At 38.4% G+C, this 20666-nt stretch overlaps 1 protein-coding gene across 1 annotated transcript in view; it reads right to left on the bottom strand.

Moving 5' to 3' along the window:
* Window positions 1-2820: 2820 nt before the first annotated feature.
* The window catches only part of SMS (spermine synthase), a 41237-nt gene continuing 23391 nt past the window's right edge, over window positions 2821-20666 (bottom strand). The window contains exons 5-11 of the mRNA XM_056506038.1: window positions 19162-19337; window positions 17225-17379; window positions 16277-16366; window positions 15225-15339; window positions 14677-14756; window positions 4554-4669; window positions 2821-3230 (exon numbers count right to left, since the gene is read on the bottom strand). Coding sequence (XP_056362013.1) covers window positions 3188-3230; window positions 4554-4669; window positions 14677-14756; window positions 15225-15339; window positions 16277-16366; window positions 17225-17379; window positions 19162-19337 — 775 coding nt within the window. The 3' untranslated portion in view covers window positions 2821-3187. The remainder of the gene's footprint in view (window positions 3231-4553; window positions 4670-14676; window positions 14757-15224; window positions 15340-16276; window positions 16367-17224; window positions 17380-19161; window positions 19338-20666) is intronic.

Here is a 20666-nt window from a genome sequence, read left to right as displayed (position 1 = left end):
TCTCTCTGTATTTTCTGGAAGTCATGTTTTTCTTTCAATGTATGACATTATTCTAGGATGTGATTTGGTAAGATTAATAACTTTTTTGATGTGCCCAATCTGTTCATGCTGTTCTCCCTGTTTCCTAAACTTCTGTATTGGTTTCCATCACTCTGAATGTCACACTGACTTCTCCTAAGCCTGCCTTTTCTCTGTGCCACACAATGAGTCACACTGCCACCCAAAGCCAACTTATCCCTTTAGAAGAAAAACTCATTTCTACTTAGAGACCTTCAAAGAATTCACATCTAAAATGCTGTGCAGAAAATTAACCCTTTCTAGGCAGATACCACTGAAGCCTCGATTCCCCCATCACAAACATCAGTGTGCTGTTCCACACTACACAGTATCTTAGCATTTATTGTATGGAAAATAACTGAATTTATTAATCTGAGACAGAAAAGATACTAATAAAAGGACCAGGAAGTACCTTTACGTGACAAGGTAAAAGGAGGTACAATGGTAAGCATCATACCCATCATTTGTCATTTGAACACTGAATCCACAATGGATTTAACAATTCAAACACACAAGTAATGACAGCGTACCTTTATTTTAACATGTGCACTGCACTGATGCAGCTGATACAACACCAGCAGTCTTCTCCTTGCACAAACTATCAATCAATAACTTCTAGGTGGAAGCAGCATTTAGTGCAAAGAATAATTAAGACACCTCTAATGTTAACCATGTCTTGGGAACTGTTTGCATACAGTGTAGCAATCATAGTAATTTCCCAACTGGCCTTAAACATGGAAAACTGATCAGCTATAGCAGTTTGCATTTGAAAATTCTAACACAAAGACTCGTTTTTCTTTTAAAAAAACTACACTACAGCAACAAATAAATAAAGACTAACAATGTGTATATATTTGCTCAGAATCAATTCAGCAACTTAAAAAAATATAATGTTCAGAGTTTGATGAATTGCTTTATACTGCATCTATCACTTCAAAACACTACATTAAAAAATTAAAGAAAAACAAAATCTTCCAACTGTCTTCATACCCTCTCAGTTGAAAAGTTAGCAAGCACTGCTGCCTCTCAGCTATTAATATGCAATTCAGGTCCCCATGTCATTCAGGGAATCTTTACAGGACATCCCTGCACACCCAGCAGCTCCCTGTGCGGCGCTGCTAAAGGGAAGTGCAAGCTCTGGTGTCATGAGCAGATTAAATCATCCTCCAGCTCACAAGTTACAAACCAAACCACCCCCACTTGTGACTGATTTCTACATCTGCAAAGCTCACCCAGGAACACAGATGCTCTGTCCCTGTGTGCTTCATTTCACCTACATGAATAATCACACTAAGAACCAATGGAAATATTCATGCTTGCGAAGTTATGGATACACCTGTTTACAGGATATCTGCATTCATCTGCTGCTAGACAAACTGACTGCAGTCTTGGATCATAAATGAAGAGTCTCTACTAGATTATAGGTAATAATATCAAAGTATTTTCTGGGATGCCTACAACAGAGCTAGAACACACAGGGAAACACAGGAAACTTTATTTAGAGGGAAGAGCTGTTCTTTGGGAGTATTCAGTGATTCACAGGCTGTAGGCCATGGAAGAACTGCACCCTGTGTATACGAAATATACATGAAAAATGTTTCTATTGGCTATCCAAACTGAAAACATTTTAACAGCTTTAAACCAATTATAGAACAAAGAAAAAGCAAATTCTGGCACATTTTCTAGTATTAGCCTGGAATTTTGCATAGGCTACTCAGATTCCATGAAGAGTTTATGTATGTGGGATGCAATAACATTTTTCTTTATGTATGGTTTAAGAACATAAAGGACAGCTTTTGTTTTTTTCTTTAACAGTATTTTGGTAGGGCAAATCAACTCTCTCCAATAAAACTAAGAAAATGTTGAATGAAACATTATCATGGTTCAGGACCAGTGTTTAGGGAAACAGTACACTTTTTATTCTACCTTGGAAAAGTGAAAAATGCACATATTGGTCATATCCTTATTACCTCCTCTCAAGTGAGATTTTTAAACAGAAATATTTTAGTTGATACAAATTCTGACAAAAATATAACTTCTGACAGCATGAGGAACTGCTAAAGAAAAATGCATCCTCTTTCAGATCAGAACTACAATGCACCCCAACTTCTACTGATTTTTAGACCGCAAGTGAATTTAATGGAGCAGGAGCCTCATACACTATGGGCCATCTGTGGCAATACAGCCATCACTGACCCTACTGAAGCACACAAACTTGTTTCAAAACATTCAGTACAGGTGCACAAATACAGATCACATCACACCCACATTTTTTTATCCTCTAAGCAAAGCTTTACCTCAACCTAGTGCTTCCTGTAAGGCTATGGAGAAGATATGCCCACATGAACCTCATTACACTCAATTTCTTGCACTGTGGTAGAATGAAAACCCAGCCTTGATCTTCATGCTTCAGTCCAAAGCTACTGCTAAACCCATATCAGAATCCAAATAATATGGGAGCAACTAAAAAAATCCAGGCAGTAAAAGGTCAAAGATTCTTCTGCTGCAGATTACACCAATCATGAATGAAACTAGGTTAAATAAAAATTTAAGACTGGCTTTCTTCCCTTGGCAACAAAGGACTTGGGGTAATCTTCCACAAATTTTTTTTCTTTTTAGTTATGCCCTTCTCTATACAGAAACACTGCAGTGTTCATTAAAAAAAACAAAACAAAACCATACAAAAACCCTCTCCCATTTTTAAAAAGCACCATAAATGAAAAATCTGTTGGAAAAACAAACAAAAAACTCCATGGACCACCCTTCAGGGATGAAATGCTAAAGATGTCTTTTTTAATCAACCAGTTTGTGAAGATCTACAAAAAAATAAAAAGGATCACATTCTAAAGGTTCAGTGCAGTCAGCAGCTATATAGTTTTGCTGCTTATTCATCTTTAAGTTGACTTTCAAAAATAACACCCTAACTCGTCAAAATATACATTTTCCATTTGCTTTTAAATTAAAATAATAATAAAAAAAACATTTAAAGAATTCACAATCAATAGCATGACTAAGTTTCAGGATCATCTACAGCATATAATTTAAAGGTTCAAGATGCCAATATGCAGCACGTGGCAGACCTATATGCTCCATGCAGCATGTACATTTATGATAATCTCAATCTTGATGTTCAGATGACAGTCTGTTTCTTCCAAATCGTGTAGAACACCCATCTGGAGAAAACAAGCAGTTAAGGGAAAAAAAAAAGAAGGCAACACTTGTACACAGTTAAAATGTACTTCTTTTTACTTCTATTTAAATTCTGAAAACTCCTCATAGCTCTTAAAGAGTAGGCAAAACACCCAAAAGTGAAATCTCTCTGGATTCTCGTCTTGAGTCAGCAGTTCAAAGATGGCTACTCTTCAAATCCATACGTGTTCCATTAAGGCCTGGAGTTGTAAATGCAAAAATAACCAGTTTCTCTGAAACTGTATGTTTTAAGAGCAAGAATCTTGATATCCTTCACATTCTTTTGTCTTAAAAATGCAAGGTCAAATCTGCATTTTACAAAGAGCTGACAATAATGAGAAGCAGGAGGAGTTGGCTACAGTCAGTCTGGAGTCAGTATAGGGTCAGTATGGGAGCTGCAGCACTGAACACTGCTGGGCTTAGAGTCACAGAAGGGAGGTAAATGAACACACACAACAGACGAAAGGCTCTGGCAGTATCACATGCTTAGTGAATTATGAATAAGAAGATTGTGGAAAGATGTTTCCTGTCAAGAGAGACAGCCACAGCAGGCTTCACCCTGCAGAAACATTTCCAGGGAGATCCCACAAAATCAGGAAACACTCAAGGCAAACAGCTGGCAGAACCAGCTTACAGCAGATCAAAATGCCCCTCTCACACTAAAGCTTGAAGCTTAAACTTCTAGGCACCTTACATAACTTCCTTGCCACCCACAAACTGAAAAAATTCTGAAGGATTATTTTTAGGAATGGGATGTTGGAAGTATGCATACCCCTCTACCTGGAATAATTTTTTCCATTAACACTAACTAGTAATGATTGTTAGGAATCACTCTTCCCCATTCCCCAGCCTTAAAAATCAAGTCTGAGCTGTATATTCAAGAATAGCTGTACCAGACAATACTTAAGGATCTGAATCATGCTAATCTGTATGAAGTTCATTTCTTATTTTTGTAAAATACAAAAAGAAAATAAGAAGATACAGCCTCATCAGAAGTGTCAGGCAGCATTACCCTTATCTACAGTTTATCCTACATCACATACACCACTCAAAAGCATTGACAAAAACACAGCTTGTTCATGAAAGGGGCTGATCACTTCACCAGCTGTGAATTTATAGAACTTTTAGAAAACAATTCCTTCAATTATCTTCAAACTAAAACTGCAGTAGTTCATTTGCTATGGAAAAAACATTAAGTGTTTAAATCAGAACTGCTTTTTTATTTGAGTTCATTACCTTCAACTAATCTATGCTTGCTTGATTTACTAATACACACTCTCCAGTCTTCTTCAGTCTTTAAAGGATACAATTCCATGTAGGAAGGAACACACACAGTTTCTTTTGAAAACTCCACAGGACAATAAAGCCTGCTAAGCTGTTCTTCATACAGAGTCAAAGCATCAGTCAGATTGATACAGTTTCCCTGAAGAAGAAAAAAACAAAATTCCCAGTCACAATCAAGCAAATAAGCAAAAATTCAGATAAATATATACATTTTGACATTACTGCAAGGCTCCCACATATTTCAGAACCAGATGCATGCTGTTCTTAATATTTAAAATTTACCAGGCAAACACTGAACAGCTTGTCTTCATTCTGCCTACAGCAAACAACAATTTGTATCCTTTCAAGAAAGGGTATGTATGGGAGGATTATCTATATTTTCATTAGCAAAAGCAACCATTATATGAGGGATTCCAGTTAAAACAGACCACCATGTGTTGTTTACCTATAAAATCTACTCCATAACCATTTTCTTTATGATTGTTAAATGTATTAGTAAACAGTATTACAACGTCCAGATTTTCCTGTTATTTAACAATGCCTAGATCTTAGAGTGTTTAAATGCACTATTTAAAAAAACTATAGCTATTAATTTTAAACAGATTCTTCCACAAAGCAGTATGACAAATTACATCAAATTATACAGAAGTTCTCTGGCTGTGGGCTACATTGTCTTGAGTTTCCACGCCTCATGCTTCGGAAAAGGAGGAGATTGCTATGATACTTTTTTTGACTCAGGGGTGAAACAACCTATCATTCTTAGAATACAAACACATCAAGGGCTACAAAGTGAGGAATTAAAAAAAAAAAGCCACACCCAAGAAACAAAACATCCCACACCCCTCACAAAACCCCAGTGCCAGAACCCCCCAAAAAAACCAAACATCCTCCCCCCAACAAAAAAATGAAAACAAAAAACCCCAGCCAACCCTCCCCCAAGCAACTCCTATTTGCAAACCTTGTCCCAAGCTAAGTATTAATAAGAAGCAGAAGTTACTGCAGTGTATACCTGGGATGAACATATGGCAAAAACTCTAATTAGATCTGAATTCTCCACATTTAAAGATTTAGTGGTTACAGTGAGCTCACCAGAACACCACATTGAACAAACACCAACTACACAAAAATCTATAAAAGTTAGTTGTGTAAGTTCAATTTTAAAAAACTTGAAAAAGTTTCTTGACTCCATTAAGTAGTAGCAGAGTAGCAAATAATAGCAAATTGAGTAGACTATCAAATACTTTACAGTCTTAAATTCAATGGTCTTAGGAAGGGTGTGGCAAACACAAGTTATTTGGACACTAATTTGAAATTAAGTGAAGTTGAATACAGTCACCACTGCATGGTCTACAAATCACTCAGATCGTCTTTTTCCAGGAATGAGGCACCAAATGAAGACTCACCAAAAAGAAGTGTACTGTTGCTGCAGCACAGTACAGAGATAATACACTATGATGGTGGTCCAGGTGCAGATACTGTTAAAAGCCCCTGGCACACTGACAGCCAAACTAATTGATTTGCAGTCTTCTACTTTCACCACTTCCCTGAGGAATCTTCAGTTCAACCTATAGGCTCTAAGCTTAATAAACCAACCATGTTTTAACACTACACATCAACAGCAAGTTGTATGATGACTGAATCTCTCCTTGCCCACACAGTATGTGCCAGTCTGGCCATACGTAGGGCAGGATGAGATCTTCAGGAGGTGCATGTCCCCATCTTCCCCTAATGGTTGGGTTTACTAGCACATAGTATAAACATCTTTTACCATGATCTAGCACAAAGCCTGCTTTCCTTTTCTGATTTCTGATCAGAAACAGAAGCATTAATTAGCATTTTCCAGTTACTTCCAATATAAGAATCCTCAGCTTTCCCACACAATTTACCACTTCTAGTGGAGGAACATTTGCCACAGAAGATAAAGAGGAGAACAAAAAGAAAATTTTTATGTTAATGAATACACAGTTCCTACTGACCCAGCACAAGAGCCAAAGCCCCACAAGATGACAGCAAGAAATGTGAGGCACAGAAGTTGTGATGGAAAGAGAAAGGAATCCAAAGCAACAGCCTCCATCTCTGGAGGGACACAATCTTCCTGCTGCTCTGAATGACTTTGGGAAGTGTTTGTGTGTACACACAAGTACACATAATTTTGGAGGTTTTTTAAACTGACCATTGAACACATATCTTGTTCCTGCTGTTCAATAACATATGTAACCTGTAGCTAACTGCAAAAGAACGCAGATGGCTCAATTAGAAAAAGATCTAATGAAAAAAATTCTCCCTTACAGTCACATCTTACTCAATGTTTTAGGACCTCTAACTTGCAATGAGGACCCCAGGAACCAAGGACTTAATGTTTCCTAAGTGTCTGACTGCCTGCTTTGCACATTGTGTTGCTCTGCTACAACACTGCAAAGCTTTTAAATCCAGGAGCAAAGTCTTTATGAAAGATTTTCTTTACTGTGCAGCTTATTTCTGGTGCTCCCAGATTTTTTAAATGGCCTTAAAATTATTACATGCACACAGATGCAACTGAAAGTTAATTTCCACAAAGTAAGGAACTAAGATGAGTTTGAACAAGTAGTATCCATACTCTTTAAAAAATACAACAGGCAGAGGCCAAAACAAGCAAAGGTCACTCTTGAAACCAGTATTTTTAAACAGCTCCATTTACATTGCTTTATCCATGTAACAACATCAGATAAGTGTACAACTAAAATGTACATTCTAATTTTGGGATTTATACTATTTTCCTATTTTTTTATTGGTAAGATTTTTTCACAGTGTATTTAAAACATTTCTATTTCCAGAAAAAGTGAAAAGAGAATTCATTCCACTCATCTTCCTCTGAATTTTTTGCATGCTGCTCAATTTTTTTTTGATTGTGCTCAAGTTTGCACAAGTAGAAAAGAAAACTTCAACTTAAAAAAAAAATCTTAACAGAAATGGTCTCAGGCACGTGATGCAATTCCTGGGGCTGCCCTATACAGAGCCAGGAGTTGGACTTTGATGATTGCTATGGGCCCCTTCCACACCAGGAAATCCTATCACTATTCTATCACTCTCTAATCTTTTCAAAATCATATTTGGGAAAGCACTCCTTCAAAAGAGCTTGCATAAAACACGTTTTATTATTATTTTGATCATATTGCACAAACAAACCAGTACATGCTTATTTGGTAAGGGAAGGTGACATGCAGTATATGGAATTTTTTGTATCTGGGTTTGGGTACCAGAAAACAAGTGATATTTGTAAAAAGGTAGAAGATTAACACAAACTGAGCAAAACAAACAGACTGCTTCAGTATTCATTTAGTAACCTGTTATTATCCAGAGGATTGTGGTAGTTTTTTTAGGTTCAGCTGCCCTTCACCAAACATATCATTTTGTTTCAACATCAGACTGAATGCAAAAGAAAACTGAACAACAACCTGTGTGTGTAATTTCAGTCACAAATAGGAACACTGCTAGGTAATTTACAGAGCACACCACTATTACGTAGGAAGTTGAACAGGATACACAATGATAGAAGAGTATCCAGTTTCTCAGACTGTCACTTCAGTATTTCATCCTTTGTCTCTCCTCCAGCAAGAGACAAATCACTGCAGACACCATGGAAAACAAATTACAGGAACAATGAACATGCCAAGAAACAGTTTTTACTTCTCAAACCCTCAACTCCCCTATCTCCAAATCAAGATCTTGCCTAAAGGTTCAGACAACCCACCTGACTCTTCTATCAACCTTTTTTCTTCTGGAGAAACACTACAGGATTTTATAGTTCTGCATAGTTATCTTTCTGAACTATCTGGCTTTACTCAACACAAAGCTAAGCACTCCAAAAATCAAAACTACAAAACCTAAGGGTTATTTCAATAAACTTATTGAAAAAAAAAATCACTATTATTAACACCTTTCTTTAAAACATGACCAGCTTTATTAATCAAGACTACAGTGTTAGTAACAATGTCAATCACACTTAGATGTTCCAGTATCACTAAAATGCCACAGGGAACCAAGCCCAGAATGCAATGCAGGGCTCACTAACTCCCACTGCCTAATGAAGAGTTATGTGGAAGAGTATGTGAAGAGCAATGCATTGTTTGTTCTGAACAGACACCATATAACTCAAACAATAGCTAGTAGTGAATGCTGTTTACTAAGCTTTAAAGCAAATGACTCACCAATAACACATTTTCAAAAACCAAAACAGCTTTCTTTTTTTCTTCCACAAGGTTCAGCCAATTTCTCAACACATACAAAAACCTCTACCAAACCCCTCTGCCCAGCCCCCTTCACTTAATCTCTGTTCCATGTCAAACAATTTGACAGGTAAGAACTAGGAGAATGATAATTTTTTTTTTCCCCTTAAGATGCATCTTTCAGACACAAAAGTACTTGAGGCAGTTTTAACTTTGAGATTAACAAATCCCTAAAACCATGCTAAGTCTGATGACTCCTGAGCCTTTGCATCTTCTGCACTCACTTCAACAGCTCTCCCAACATGCATTTTCCTTGGCTCTCACCAGGCATAAATTCTGTAGATCCAAGGGTTTAGTTTTTAGGTTTCTACAGGACAATACACGACAAATTTAAGTAACAAATACAGTTCTGGACAGACAAAATAACATTCCTTAAAATAAGTAGCAAAAAAACCCCCATGTTTCAATTAACCCTGTAAGTTCCAGTTAACTCTGCCCATCTTTAAAGTGGATATATCCATCAACTGATTACAGGCTGAACTTAGGCCACTATGCTTCCTCCAACCCTCAGAAAGCAAATTAGTGAGTTGGAAGCAGGTGAAAGGTCCCTTTTCCATACTTGCCCATTTCTTATATATCTTACCCCATATGTCATTGCCACTGGACACCTTTGTCTGTGACTGTATGCCAGAGAAGTTTAACTTTTATTTTTAGCATGGGTTTCTATTTTTTTATGATGATGTGCCAGAATTGGATATGACCAAGGTTGGATTTTATCCTTCCTCACTTCAGAGTGACTAGTAAGCAGCAAGACCTAGTATCAAAGATTTTGGGGGACAGGGAGAGCTGCTAAGGAAATAATGGAGGCAAACCTGACTGTAAGTACCTCCACTGGCTGAGCTCTTAGTAACAAAAGGAAATGAAAATGTCTGTTCCTTAAAAAGTCTCTCAAACTACCAGGAAATCACAGAGGCTCACATAGGGACATACAGCCAGCCATTCTTCCATCCTCCTTTCATGGTTCAGTCATGGAGAATCTTGCTCCCTTCACTAGAAGTGCTAATTAGAAAACCCACACAGCAGCCAAAAAAAGGAGTAACTAAGGAGCAACATGGTGATTGTCTGGACATTTAGAGGGCTGTGTAAGAGTGGCCAGGAAGAGACAGCTTAGTGAAGGGCCACAGGTTCATGTGGGAGATGAGACACATGATCCCTTGCACCAGGGGTCAGTGCTGTTTACTGGAGCCTGTGAGTGGTCTGAGTTTCCAGCCTGCCTGGGCTGAGTGACCCCAACCAGGAAGTCACAAATTCCTGTTCAGAGGTATTTTTAAAGGTTCTAGTACATAAACAGGCTGAAAATGATAGCCTTTTCAACCTCAAAAGATGAGATCAACAGAACAAAAACTTAGCACAGAAAAATGCATTTTCTTAGTGACACATAACCCACTGACATTAAGACAACCTTACAACCAGCCTCAGCATCTGATAGAGGATGGTTTCACATCTCTTGGGACAACCCTCATGTGCTTCTCTGAAGACAGTGAAGAGAGTGATGGCTCAAAAACAAAAGCCATGTATTATGCTGATTTCTACAAGTATATACACTCGAGAGAAAACACTTGGGCAATCTAAAAATCATACTTTGAGAAAGTATGTACTGTAAAAACACTTAACATGTTCAGAAACAAGTTGCTGGGAAGGTATATTAGAGATGAAAGTGGACCTCAGGATACACCAAGGTCTTACATCCTCATCAACTCTGATTTCTTTCCTCTGTGATGGCTGGGAGCCTGCACCTCTAACTCCCCTTGGAGAGCATAACACCAAGGACCTCACAGACATGGCCTCATATCACATCACACCATTAAACACGTCAAAGCACCAGCTTCAGCAGAAGAATGGAAATAAGAGCATGCCATATGACCACTGAACCCCAGAGTCAGGAAATTATGCCTAACAGTAAGTCTTCACAAACAAGCTTCAGGTGTTAAACTTTCAGATTGGTTTGTAAGTTCTGCAGTCTAAGGGCCCTAAAGCTCATGTCTCTGTGCAGATCCTGTGTAGACTGCAACACTCAATAGGAAGATGCAGCTAGAAAAGCAAGGGCGTGTAAAGCACGGCTGCTACTCATACAAGTTTTTGTTCTAAGCTGTGATTATTTTCACAGAGAAGGTATGGAGGCATTTTTCCCCCAAACAGTAACACAAAAAGCAGCAGAGAAAGACATTAACTGCCCTTTTATATCTTTCCAGAGCTGAAAAAAAAAGGGAAGAAGTCCCTCCTGCATCTTAAAATTGGCCACATAAGTTCTTATACCCCCTGGGAATACAAATAAATTGTCTGTAAAACCTTCCACAGGCAGAATCTCCATAAATGTTAAAGTGCCAGGCAATACTGGTTACCTGCCTCCATCTAGTGGTGACAGGACATTCTGCAGCAGCATTTGGAGACTGCTTTGAGGATCGCCAAGGAAGGAATCCCAAGGGAGCCACCAGGTGTGTTAAGAGCAGCATGCCAGAAATACTTTTTATAATCTCAGATAAATTATATCCATCTGGAGTTAGACAGCACTAGCACTGCCTGCTGACAATTCATGTACAGATCAGAACATTTTCTAAAACTTGTGCTCAGCTCAATGAAGAGGTGATAAGCATTTCCCTTTATCTTTCCCAGCAGTGGCATTTAGACAGGCAGCAATAAAGCAAGGGAAAGAATGGCATTCTATGAACACAATTCCTCTTTTGGGCAAAGTATTTCTTCAGCATTGAAATAAATGACATCCCAACTAAATGCACGTGATTCTGTTCAGGGTGCAAGGGGACAGACTACAAACTACAAAGGACAGAAATTTTCAATGTTAGTACAACAAAATGCCAAAGCAGAAGAGGCAACTGTAATTGCAGTAGTCACCAGGACAACAATCCTTTTGCTGCATTTTTCCTATGAGACATTTCTTTACCATTGCAAAGATGAGGCTCTAACAAGTAAGTGGACATTCCCTCAGTCACTTTTCTTGATGATGTTTAGTATTTTTTGTTTTAGAGAACCAAAATGCAAAGAAGAGGCTAGGGGGCACACAGCCCTGCACTTTAAACACATGATTTCTCCAGCAAGGCCTGCAATGTAACAATCATCCTGGAAGAAGCTGGACCAAAAGTAACTTAAATTCCCAGTGGTAATACACAGAGCTAAAACCACTGGCATTTAGCAGCAAACACAACAGAACACTCAAAATCATTTATGAGCTTCCAACGTGTGACTAAGCTGCCAGAGTTCGTAGTAGTCATGTTTGAACTTCTGTCTATAGAATAACCAATTCTCCAAGTAGTCAGCTTCAGTTAGTTTATTGAATTTAAATGTAAGTTATAGACAGCTAATTTTATTTAAAGCACCTCAGTAGTCTGTTCATGCCATGACCAAACTGTTGAGTTGTCTGAGGGTGTGGTAGGTTGACCCTGGCTGAATGCCAGGTGCCCACAAAAATCACACTACAACTCCTCTGCTCAGCTGGACAGAGGAGAGAAAATACAGCAAAAGGCTCATGGGCTGAGATGAGGATGGGGAGAGAACACTCACCAGTTACCACCACAGGCAAACAGACTCTGGGTGGGTAATAAACTCAATTTCCTCAGCAAATCAGAGTGGGATAAGAAATTCACCCACATTTTAACAGCACCTTCCCCTGCTCCTTTCTTCTCCCCAAAGTGAGCTTTACTCACAAATTCTCTACCTCCTCCCCACTGCACTGATGAGGGATGGGGAATTGGGATTGTGGCCATTTCATCCCATGTTATTCCTGCTGCTCCTTCTTCATCACACTCTGCTCTGCTCCAGTGTGGGGTCCCCCCATGGGAGACAGTTCCCCATGAACTTCTCCAACATGAGTCCTTCCATGGGCTGCAGTTTTTCATTAATTGCTCCAGCATGGGTCCCCTGCAGGGTCACAAGTTCTGCCAGGAAGCCTGCTCTAGTGTGGGCTTCCCAAAAGGTCACAGCCTCCTTCAGGTATCCACATGCTCCAGCACAGGATCCTCCAGGGGCTGCAGGAGCACAGCCTGCTATGCCATGGTCATCATAAGCTGCAGGGGAATCCCTGCACTGGTACCTGGAACATCTCCTGCCCCTCCTTCAGTGACCTTGGTGTCTGCAGAGCTGCTTGTCTCACATTCTCACTTCTCTCTGGCTGCAACTGCTGCTGTGCAGAAACTTTTGGCCCTTCAAAAATCTTAACCAGAGGCACTACCACAGTCACAGATGGGCTCAGCCTCAGCCAGGAGCAGGTCCATCCTGGAGCCAGCTAGCATTGGCTCTGCTGGACATGGGGAGCCCTTCCCACACCCCCTCTGCTACCAAAACCTGCTCACATAAACCCAACAGAGAGGACTATTTTGTTTTTTCAGGCCCAACTGGGAAGTAGCTACAAGGATCATCAAATGGGCTGTGTACCAATAGATATACCAAAAGCTCTGATAGTACAATACTGGGGCAGACAGCTTTTTTCAACATTTTCAGGAAGACTAAATAGCAAGAAAACACTGCTTCTGTAGTCTGGTCCTTGCACTGGCTACCTGTTAGCCCTAAGTCCAATTCTAAACCCTGTCAATTTTAATATTGTTTCTCTCCCATCCTGCCATGTACCACCTTGCTGCTTTGGGCCATAAAATGTAACATTGCATAGTCTCACAACAGCTAAAACCCACCAGGGCTGGTTCAGGATTGCTGTTAGTTCTTTCTGTGCAATCACATGCTGGAGAGCTGACTTCTCCTCTGCATAAGGCCAAAACAAGCAGCACCAGTCTCCACCTCAGCTGGTTCCAGCTGACACAACAACTGCCCCCTGCCCTCTGGCAGCAGCACAGCTATCATTTCCGCTTTCAACACAAGCTTCTTCTCCAAAACTCTTCTGTAAAATCCAACAAAACCTGTCCCCAGACATATGTTCACCTTCATTCCAAAAAGGTGAGCTAGTGTTACTGTGTATGCTACAAGTACAGCAACTGTAACACAATGATTCACTCCGTTTCCAAAACATGTAGTGTCCTTTTGATATCAAAGTCTGCCTCAAATATTTCCACTATTAACAGGACAAAAATGCCATTAAAATTTAGTGTGGTAAAACCATGTTCATCATATTTCAACCACAAGGTAATTTCTCTTGCCCATACAACCACAGCATTTTAAAACAGAGCAGTATATTAGAATTGCCAGAAGCCTTGGCCCACCAGTTTTGCATTTCTTTATAAACCTGTACAGTATTACAGTACACCAATTTCTCTATATTTCAGAACTTAAGAATATGATTCTAAATTACAGAACTTAGTTTCTCCACACACCAGAAGACTTGTTTATGAGCACAACAAAATACAACCTCAGAGACTTAGACTTCACTGAACCATCTGCTGGCTCCCGTCACATTCTTGTACAATTGCACACAACTTTGTGGCATTCCAAACTCAGGATTACCTGAAGAATTTTCTGTTGAAAACTATACCACAATTCTATTATCTATGAGGTGGCTATATAATTTCTCATCCCACTGCACCTATGTCAAACTCTTACACCTTAATGAATGATAAATTTCTATGGTCTACACTCTACATGTGGAGACATTAGCTGAAAAACTATGTATTTCTTAATGAAATACACCTGTTCTGCTTTTTCAAGAATTGTTGAGCTGCAATATTCTGCAGTATGCCTTGCTGAGTCTTAAAATTATGGTTTTAAACTCCAGACAAAAGCACTACCTATTCAGCTGAAATAATGAAAGAAGACAAGTTAGTTAGCAAATCCTAACTTTCATGCAAAATGCCAGAAACATCATTAAAAGGGAGCAAACCAGCCTGAAGTAGACTTTTAATCTTTTTTTTGTCATTTTTTTAACTGAAAATATGCAAATTGCAATAGATATAAAGCAGTCCTTTATTACATCCAAGTATCATACCTGTGTAAAGTATTTTCCATCTTGTTTCAGAACTTTCATTGAGAGGTCAAGAATCAACCGTAGAAATTCCCATGTGGAATCTGCATATGGGGAATGATTGAAAAACAGAACAGCACATTATTGGCTTGTCTACTTATTACATATTCAAGACTTGCAAAGTTAAAAAAAAAATTCCTGGATTAAAAAAAAACCAACAAATGCAAACCATACACAATGGCAATGATGGCAGAAGTATTGTTTTTCTTCACAGGAATTTTCCTGAAGTTTCCAATAAATTATGCAGTGAGGAAAATTTACTGGAGTAAACTCCAGTGGTGAGAGAACTCCAAATACTTTCAAGAGCTACATGGAATAAGAGATTTAAAAGAGTGCTAGGCACTTGCTAGTTCTTTTCTAATATTAAAAAAAAAGTTAAAGAAAACAAATGTCTTTTTTTCTCTCAGATTTGATTTTTAAATGGAAAAAATGAAAGCATCTATGCTGCAGACTATTATGCAGCAGAAGGACAGAAATGTTGAAAATCCTCATAAGCAAATTTGAAGATTTACCTTCTTCTGGAGATGTAGAGATTGGAACAGCTGTCAGATCATTAATTACATAATCAAACATTCTCCCTTCTTTGGCATACCTCTTCAGTACAGGAATACAGTCTTCAATTAGAACCTATAAAAATGAAATATTGCTACTAGTTCTAAAACTGCCCTAAAATTGACCAGGTAGAAGGAACAAACATGGATTCACAGCAGTTAAGAAGGAAAAATGATAAAATTAAATACATGTTTAATTTTAGGCTCCACTTTCAACATTTTACATCTTACAGAAAGGAGGAACTTTGTAGGAATTAAGGCAATGAAAACATAGGCATTTCAGGACTGAAATTCCTGGATGTGTGACCACTGTTCTTCCTACCAAATGCTGACAACAGTTAGCAGTTCCAACATGAGTTAAATAAGGTACTTATGTATGAAGGGCTGCTTTCTTCCACAGAGCAGCATATGACTTCTGTTAATTTTTTGTGTGTTTTTATTAGCTCACTCCTGTAAGTTAACATGTGACAACATCTAAAAGCCAGTAATGAAAACAAACATGTCAGATTACACCTGGGCTCATTTGTAAGTGCTATCAGATGCAGCACAAAGACCTCAGCTGCAGGGATGCATGACATTTGTTGGGGTTTATTTTAACATAATAGCAGTGTAATACTAAGGGATTTTGCCCGCAAATTAATAATTGTTAAATATGTATTACAAATTCAGATATTTTCAACAGTATAGAACAACTAAGAAATACACACTTTATCTTTTTAATGGTTTAAGGAATGATGTTAAACAACATTCTTACTGCTATCTCTTCTTTATTTCTAAACAAATACTCTCCTATTTCACATTCCTTAAAAGCTACATATGCAATTAATTTTGGAAGTCTGAAGACAGAGTTAAAATACTTCCAACATGAACTCCTGTTATTAAAATACGCAAGTGTCATACAAAAGGAAAAAAAAGCTTCCCAAACTTGTCCCCAAAACTTTGCCATAGCAGCCTTCCAGACTATGCCTACATGCATTTGAAATACAACTTGTAATGAAAAAAGCAAACATTACCTGGTAGCACTCTCCTTTCAGATTGTCTAAGACATCTCCGCACGTTTTACGCATGTGTTTTTTACACCCGTCAATCACCATTTGGTCAATGTTGGAAGTTTGTCAAGGCATAATATACTCCAGAAAGAGTTTCTACTTCTCAAAGAGGCATTGACAAAGAATAATAGATGTGTCTATTGGTATATATACTGCAATAGTCAACCTTATGTACCAGCCTCCAGATTAAATTAGATGATTATGAAGTGCTTATTTTTGGTTTTAACCAGTATTTTTGATACCTCTGGTTATCATTACTCTGAAAGTCTGAAATGTGAACTGTAAGACTACTGAAAGCTCCATAAAGTTAAACTATGTTAAGATTTCAACCTACATTTTAAAAACAATTCTTTTTAGTTTTAACAAATAGATCCCAAACCTAGGAAGATGAACATTTCATAGGCTAACAGTGGTTTACATTACAACTATACAAACTACAGAAGGTTGAAAACTTGATTTGTATTGGAATTTTTAGAACAGGGTTGGTCAATTCATCAATACAGTTCATCAAGTCCTGACACTCCTATTGATTAATTTTTTTTTGCTTCTAGGCACTATTTTTTCATAGCTTTCTTTAGGAAAAGAGATGAACTCAAGAAAGCAGAAGTGAGTCCAAACCTCAAACTTGACAGACCTATCTCCTATTATTAGAAACATCAGTCTGATGACAGAGGCATTCCTTTCCAGCCTTATGTAAACTGCTACTCAGTTATGGTGTGGACTGGGAACCTGAAAGCAGGTGGTACATAATGATGCACAAATACATATTCACAGGATCTCTCTAAGCTGACAAAAAGATTTCATTTTAGACCTTATCTCCTCATGCAATTTAGAACCTGACAGGTAACTCTGCTAAGTTCTCAGCAGAAAGTTCAGGCTGATACGAATGATGGGCCATTTGTCAAAGGATATCTCTACCATAGTAACCATCTTTGGCTTCAGTTTGACTATCTCATAGAGTATACCTCCATCACCACCTCCTAGGATTAGTACTTCTTTCCCAGTGTAATCTTCCTTTCCACTGCCCATTATGGCTTGAGTATACGCCAGGTCACTTTCTGCCAGATCTGAATGGAAGGAAGAGAGAATTGGACAGAAATATTAAACCTTCAGTTGTTCTCATTAACTGGTATTAATCCAGAGGTTACACAAAAACAGAGCAAAGCAAGAACATCTACAGAAACAACCTGTCTCTTAGAGACAGTCCAAGTAACTAGATTCCTCTCAGAATCCCACACAGGATTTGTCCAGTTCTCCACATGATCCCAACAATGGTCACCTCAGCACTGGGAAGTACTGTGCGCCAAGGAAAAAGTAGCAGAGCAAAACAGTCTTTGTAACTTGTTCACACTTGATACTTCAGTGGCTTTTATCTCAGACTCATCCTGAAAGAGAGAGATCTGGAAATTTTTGAAGAATCCATTGTGGACACCAGCGAAAAAGAGCAACCTAGATGCACAACAGTGTATCCCTGCACAGAAACAAACCTGACCATTAACACCCAGGTGCTAAGGGCCCTGCAGCTTGCCTGCTGCCAGCATTACCTCCAAAGCAGGCAGTAACACTTCTCAAGCTGCAACAGCAGATCTGCTCTGAGGCCCAAGCTTTGTGCAGCAGCACATTGTGCCATATCCTGTCACTCTGCCTGGCAATCACCACCTCACTTAGGAGTGCACAATAACAAAATTAGACAAAGCATTATTTCAAAATCCCATGGAAGGGAAATAACTAATGGCATACTTCCCTTTCTACAAGGCACATTGTCATGATGTTCAAGCAAAACCTCATCTCCATATTAAACTCTGATGAAAATTTCTGGCTAGAAGTATTGAATATACAATTTGATGATTTCTAGTACATTGGATTAGAAAATACCTTGCTGATGAACTCAATAACAGTGCTTTTCAGCTGCCATCTGCACAGAAGCCCTCCTGACAGTTACAGAAAGCTAATTCAATTGTTAGAGGTACTTCCAATGATTTCAAAAAGCTGTATTTCAATTTCTTAATTACTCTGCCATTAGGGTGAAGATAGGTATTCTACCCCTGGGCAGCAATGTCCTTAATTTACCAGAGTCAGTCCTTTACAACATAAGAACTAAGAGATTTTAAAAAGCATAGTCCTTTTATTGCCTAGATTTTCAAGCAAACAGCAGTCTCCAGCTTTAAAGAACAGTAGCCCATCTTCTCTCTTTAAGTTCACTTTTAAAAAGACAAAGGTCAGCAGTCATGAAGTACCACATAAAAACCCTCACATAAAGGTTGGGTCACTATTTTGATTAATTTACAAATTCGAGTTCTATTATTTTGAAGAAGAGTCGAAAGCTGTTCACCAACAAAGCAGCTAAAAGGTTTGAGATACAGCTGTCCTTTACCTCACCAAGCAGGGAATTCCCTCAGAGAATCAAGGCAGCAGCAGGATTATACACACAACACATCCCACTTCCTATTTCCTTAGAAATTCATTGTGTTTTGAAGACTAACAAAGTAGCTTGTTTTACTGCCAAAGAAAATCTCAGAAGGTTGGACTGGCAACAAACAGAAAAGCTCATATAGATAAGAGTAGAGCAAGCTCTGCTACAGAAAATCATCTTCTATTCTCCCAGTCACTTTCTGCAGCAAGGATACTAACTCTGGAAAAATAAATCTTTTTTTTTTAACTCTAGATTTTACACTGGTCAGTCTGATTAACATCCTTAATGTACAGGAACAGATACATATGACATGCACAAACACTTACCAGCACCTGAACCACAACCTTAAGGCACCTATTAAAACTGCCATGGCAGCATAGAAAGCAACACTTCTGACATATTCACACCAGAGATCCTTAAATGAGATGATACTTACTAACATCCCCACTGAGAATAAGAATATTCCCAAATTGTTTGGAATGCAGAATTTTGATATTCTGAAAAGGTGAATCTTCATCATAAACAACTTCATCTATGTCATACTCCACCAGGCGCCCATCAGCTGTGGGCCAGTATCTATCAATGACACCTCCTCTCAAAATGGCTGGCAACCTAGAAAAAATATTATGAGAGAAAAATTACAAAAATTTGGAATGTTATTTTTAAAAATCCACTTTAAATTTACTGTGAACTCACCATAAATAATATTTACAAGAGGCATCTAAGAAAACTTGCCACATTTAACACTTAACAGATATAAGAAATCCACAAGTCATATGCTAAATATACATAACTTGCTAAGGGACAGATAATATACATGGTTCTTTTTTATGTACAACTTCTACAACGTACCTGTGAATTTCTCTGTATTCTAAGAGATGGAATTTACATAATGTATGAGCTTCTGCAGAAGAATCAGCTCACAACTAGAAATTAATACCATATAAAAACATAACACAGGAAAAAAACCATGACAAAACCTCTTCCCATCTCAGTTCAGTTAAGAACACCATTTATCTGAGATTAAGTGGATTCCTCTCTGAAGCTATATTGAGACACACTTTAATACATAGAGAAATAAAAAAAACTATTACACTGCCTCAAACTGAGCTGGGTCAGCCTGCAGTACATAAGCACAATCCTTTATATCATGAAATAGTCTGCATTACTTTTTAAGAGTGGTACACACATCTGCTAAGATAGTTTTGAGTTTGTTGTTTGTGGGTTTTAGGCTTTTTTTAAAATTCCATAGAGATGTACCTTGGTTCAAACCAGTATTTCACCTGTAAAGACAAGCCATCTTTGAAATGACAGCAAACAAAGGGAGTGCATTTAAGCAAAATGTGCAGGCACAGTTCATCAGATCTCTCACAAGCACTACAGTGAATTAAATGGGCCTTTTTCCAGAATGCTGTAGCAGAAGACCAGAAACAGACAAGCTTCTTCTGAATTCCCCAGTGATTCCCAATCGACATTCCAGAAACACTCCCTACCCCCAGCGAGCCGCCAGATGGCAGCAGATGGTAGGAGCAAGAACAGCCCTGTCTTACAACAAAAAAGCACTAAAACCTTCAGGTACATTCATCCTAGTGCAGCCGACACCAAAACAGGGGAAAACAGATTAAAGAACCCAAAAAGCAACAACAAAAACACAAACAAACAAAAAGACCCCAAAACCCCACACAAACTAGAAACAAGCAAAAAAAGACACTGAGGAGTGTGTGACAAGACCCAAGCCAGCTTCACTGTTCTAGAAAGTTCATCTTCCTATACTAAGGTTACCCAAAGATCTAGACCTCTCCAGCAGATGTTGGCCTGATCCACTTTTAAGAAATTCTTATCTCAGGGATTCCACAAACTCCCTCCATTATTTCAGCATCATAACAGCCTCAGAAAGCTTCTCCTCCACAAGCATAGATGCAAGATAATCTGTGTTTGTAC

This window comes from Oenanthe melanoleuca, chromosome 1 (genome assembly GCF_029582105.1).
Source record: "Oenanthe melanoleuca isolate GR-GAL-2019-014 chromosome 1, OMel1.0, whole genome shotgun sequence".
In the NCBI taxonomy this organism is placed as follows: Eukaryota; Metazoa; Chordata; class Aves; order Passeriformes; family Muscicapidae; genus Oenanthe; species Oenanthe melanoleuca.
The sequence above is the reverse complement of the archived record's forward strand: the minus strand, read 5'-3'. Positions and strand labels throughout refer to the sequence as shown.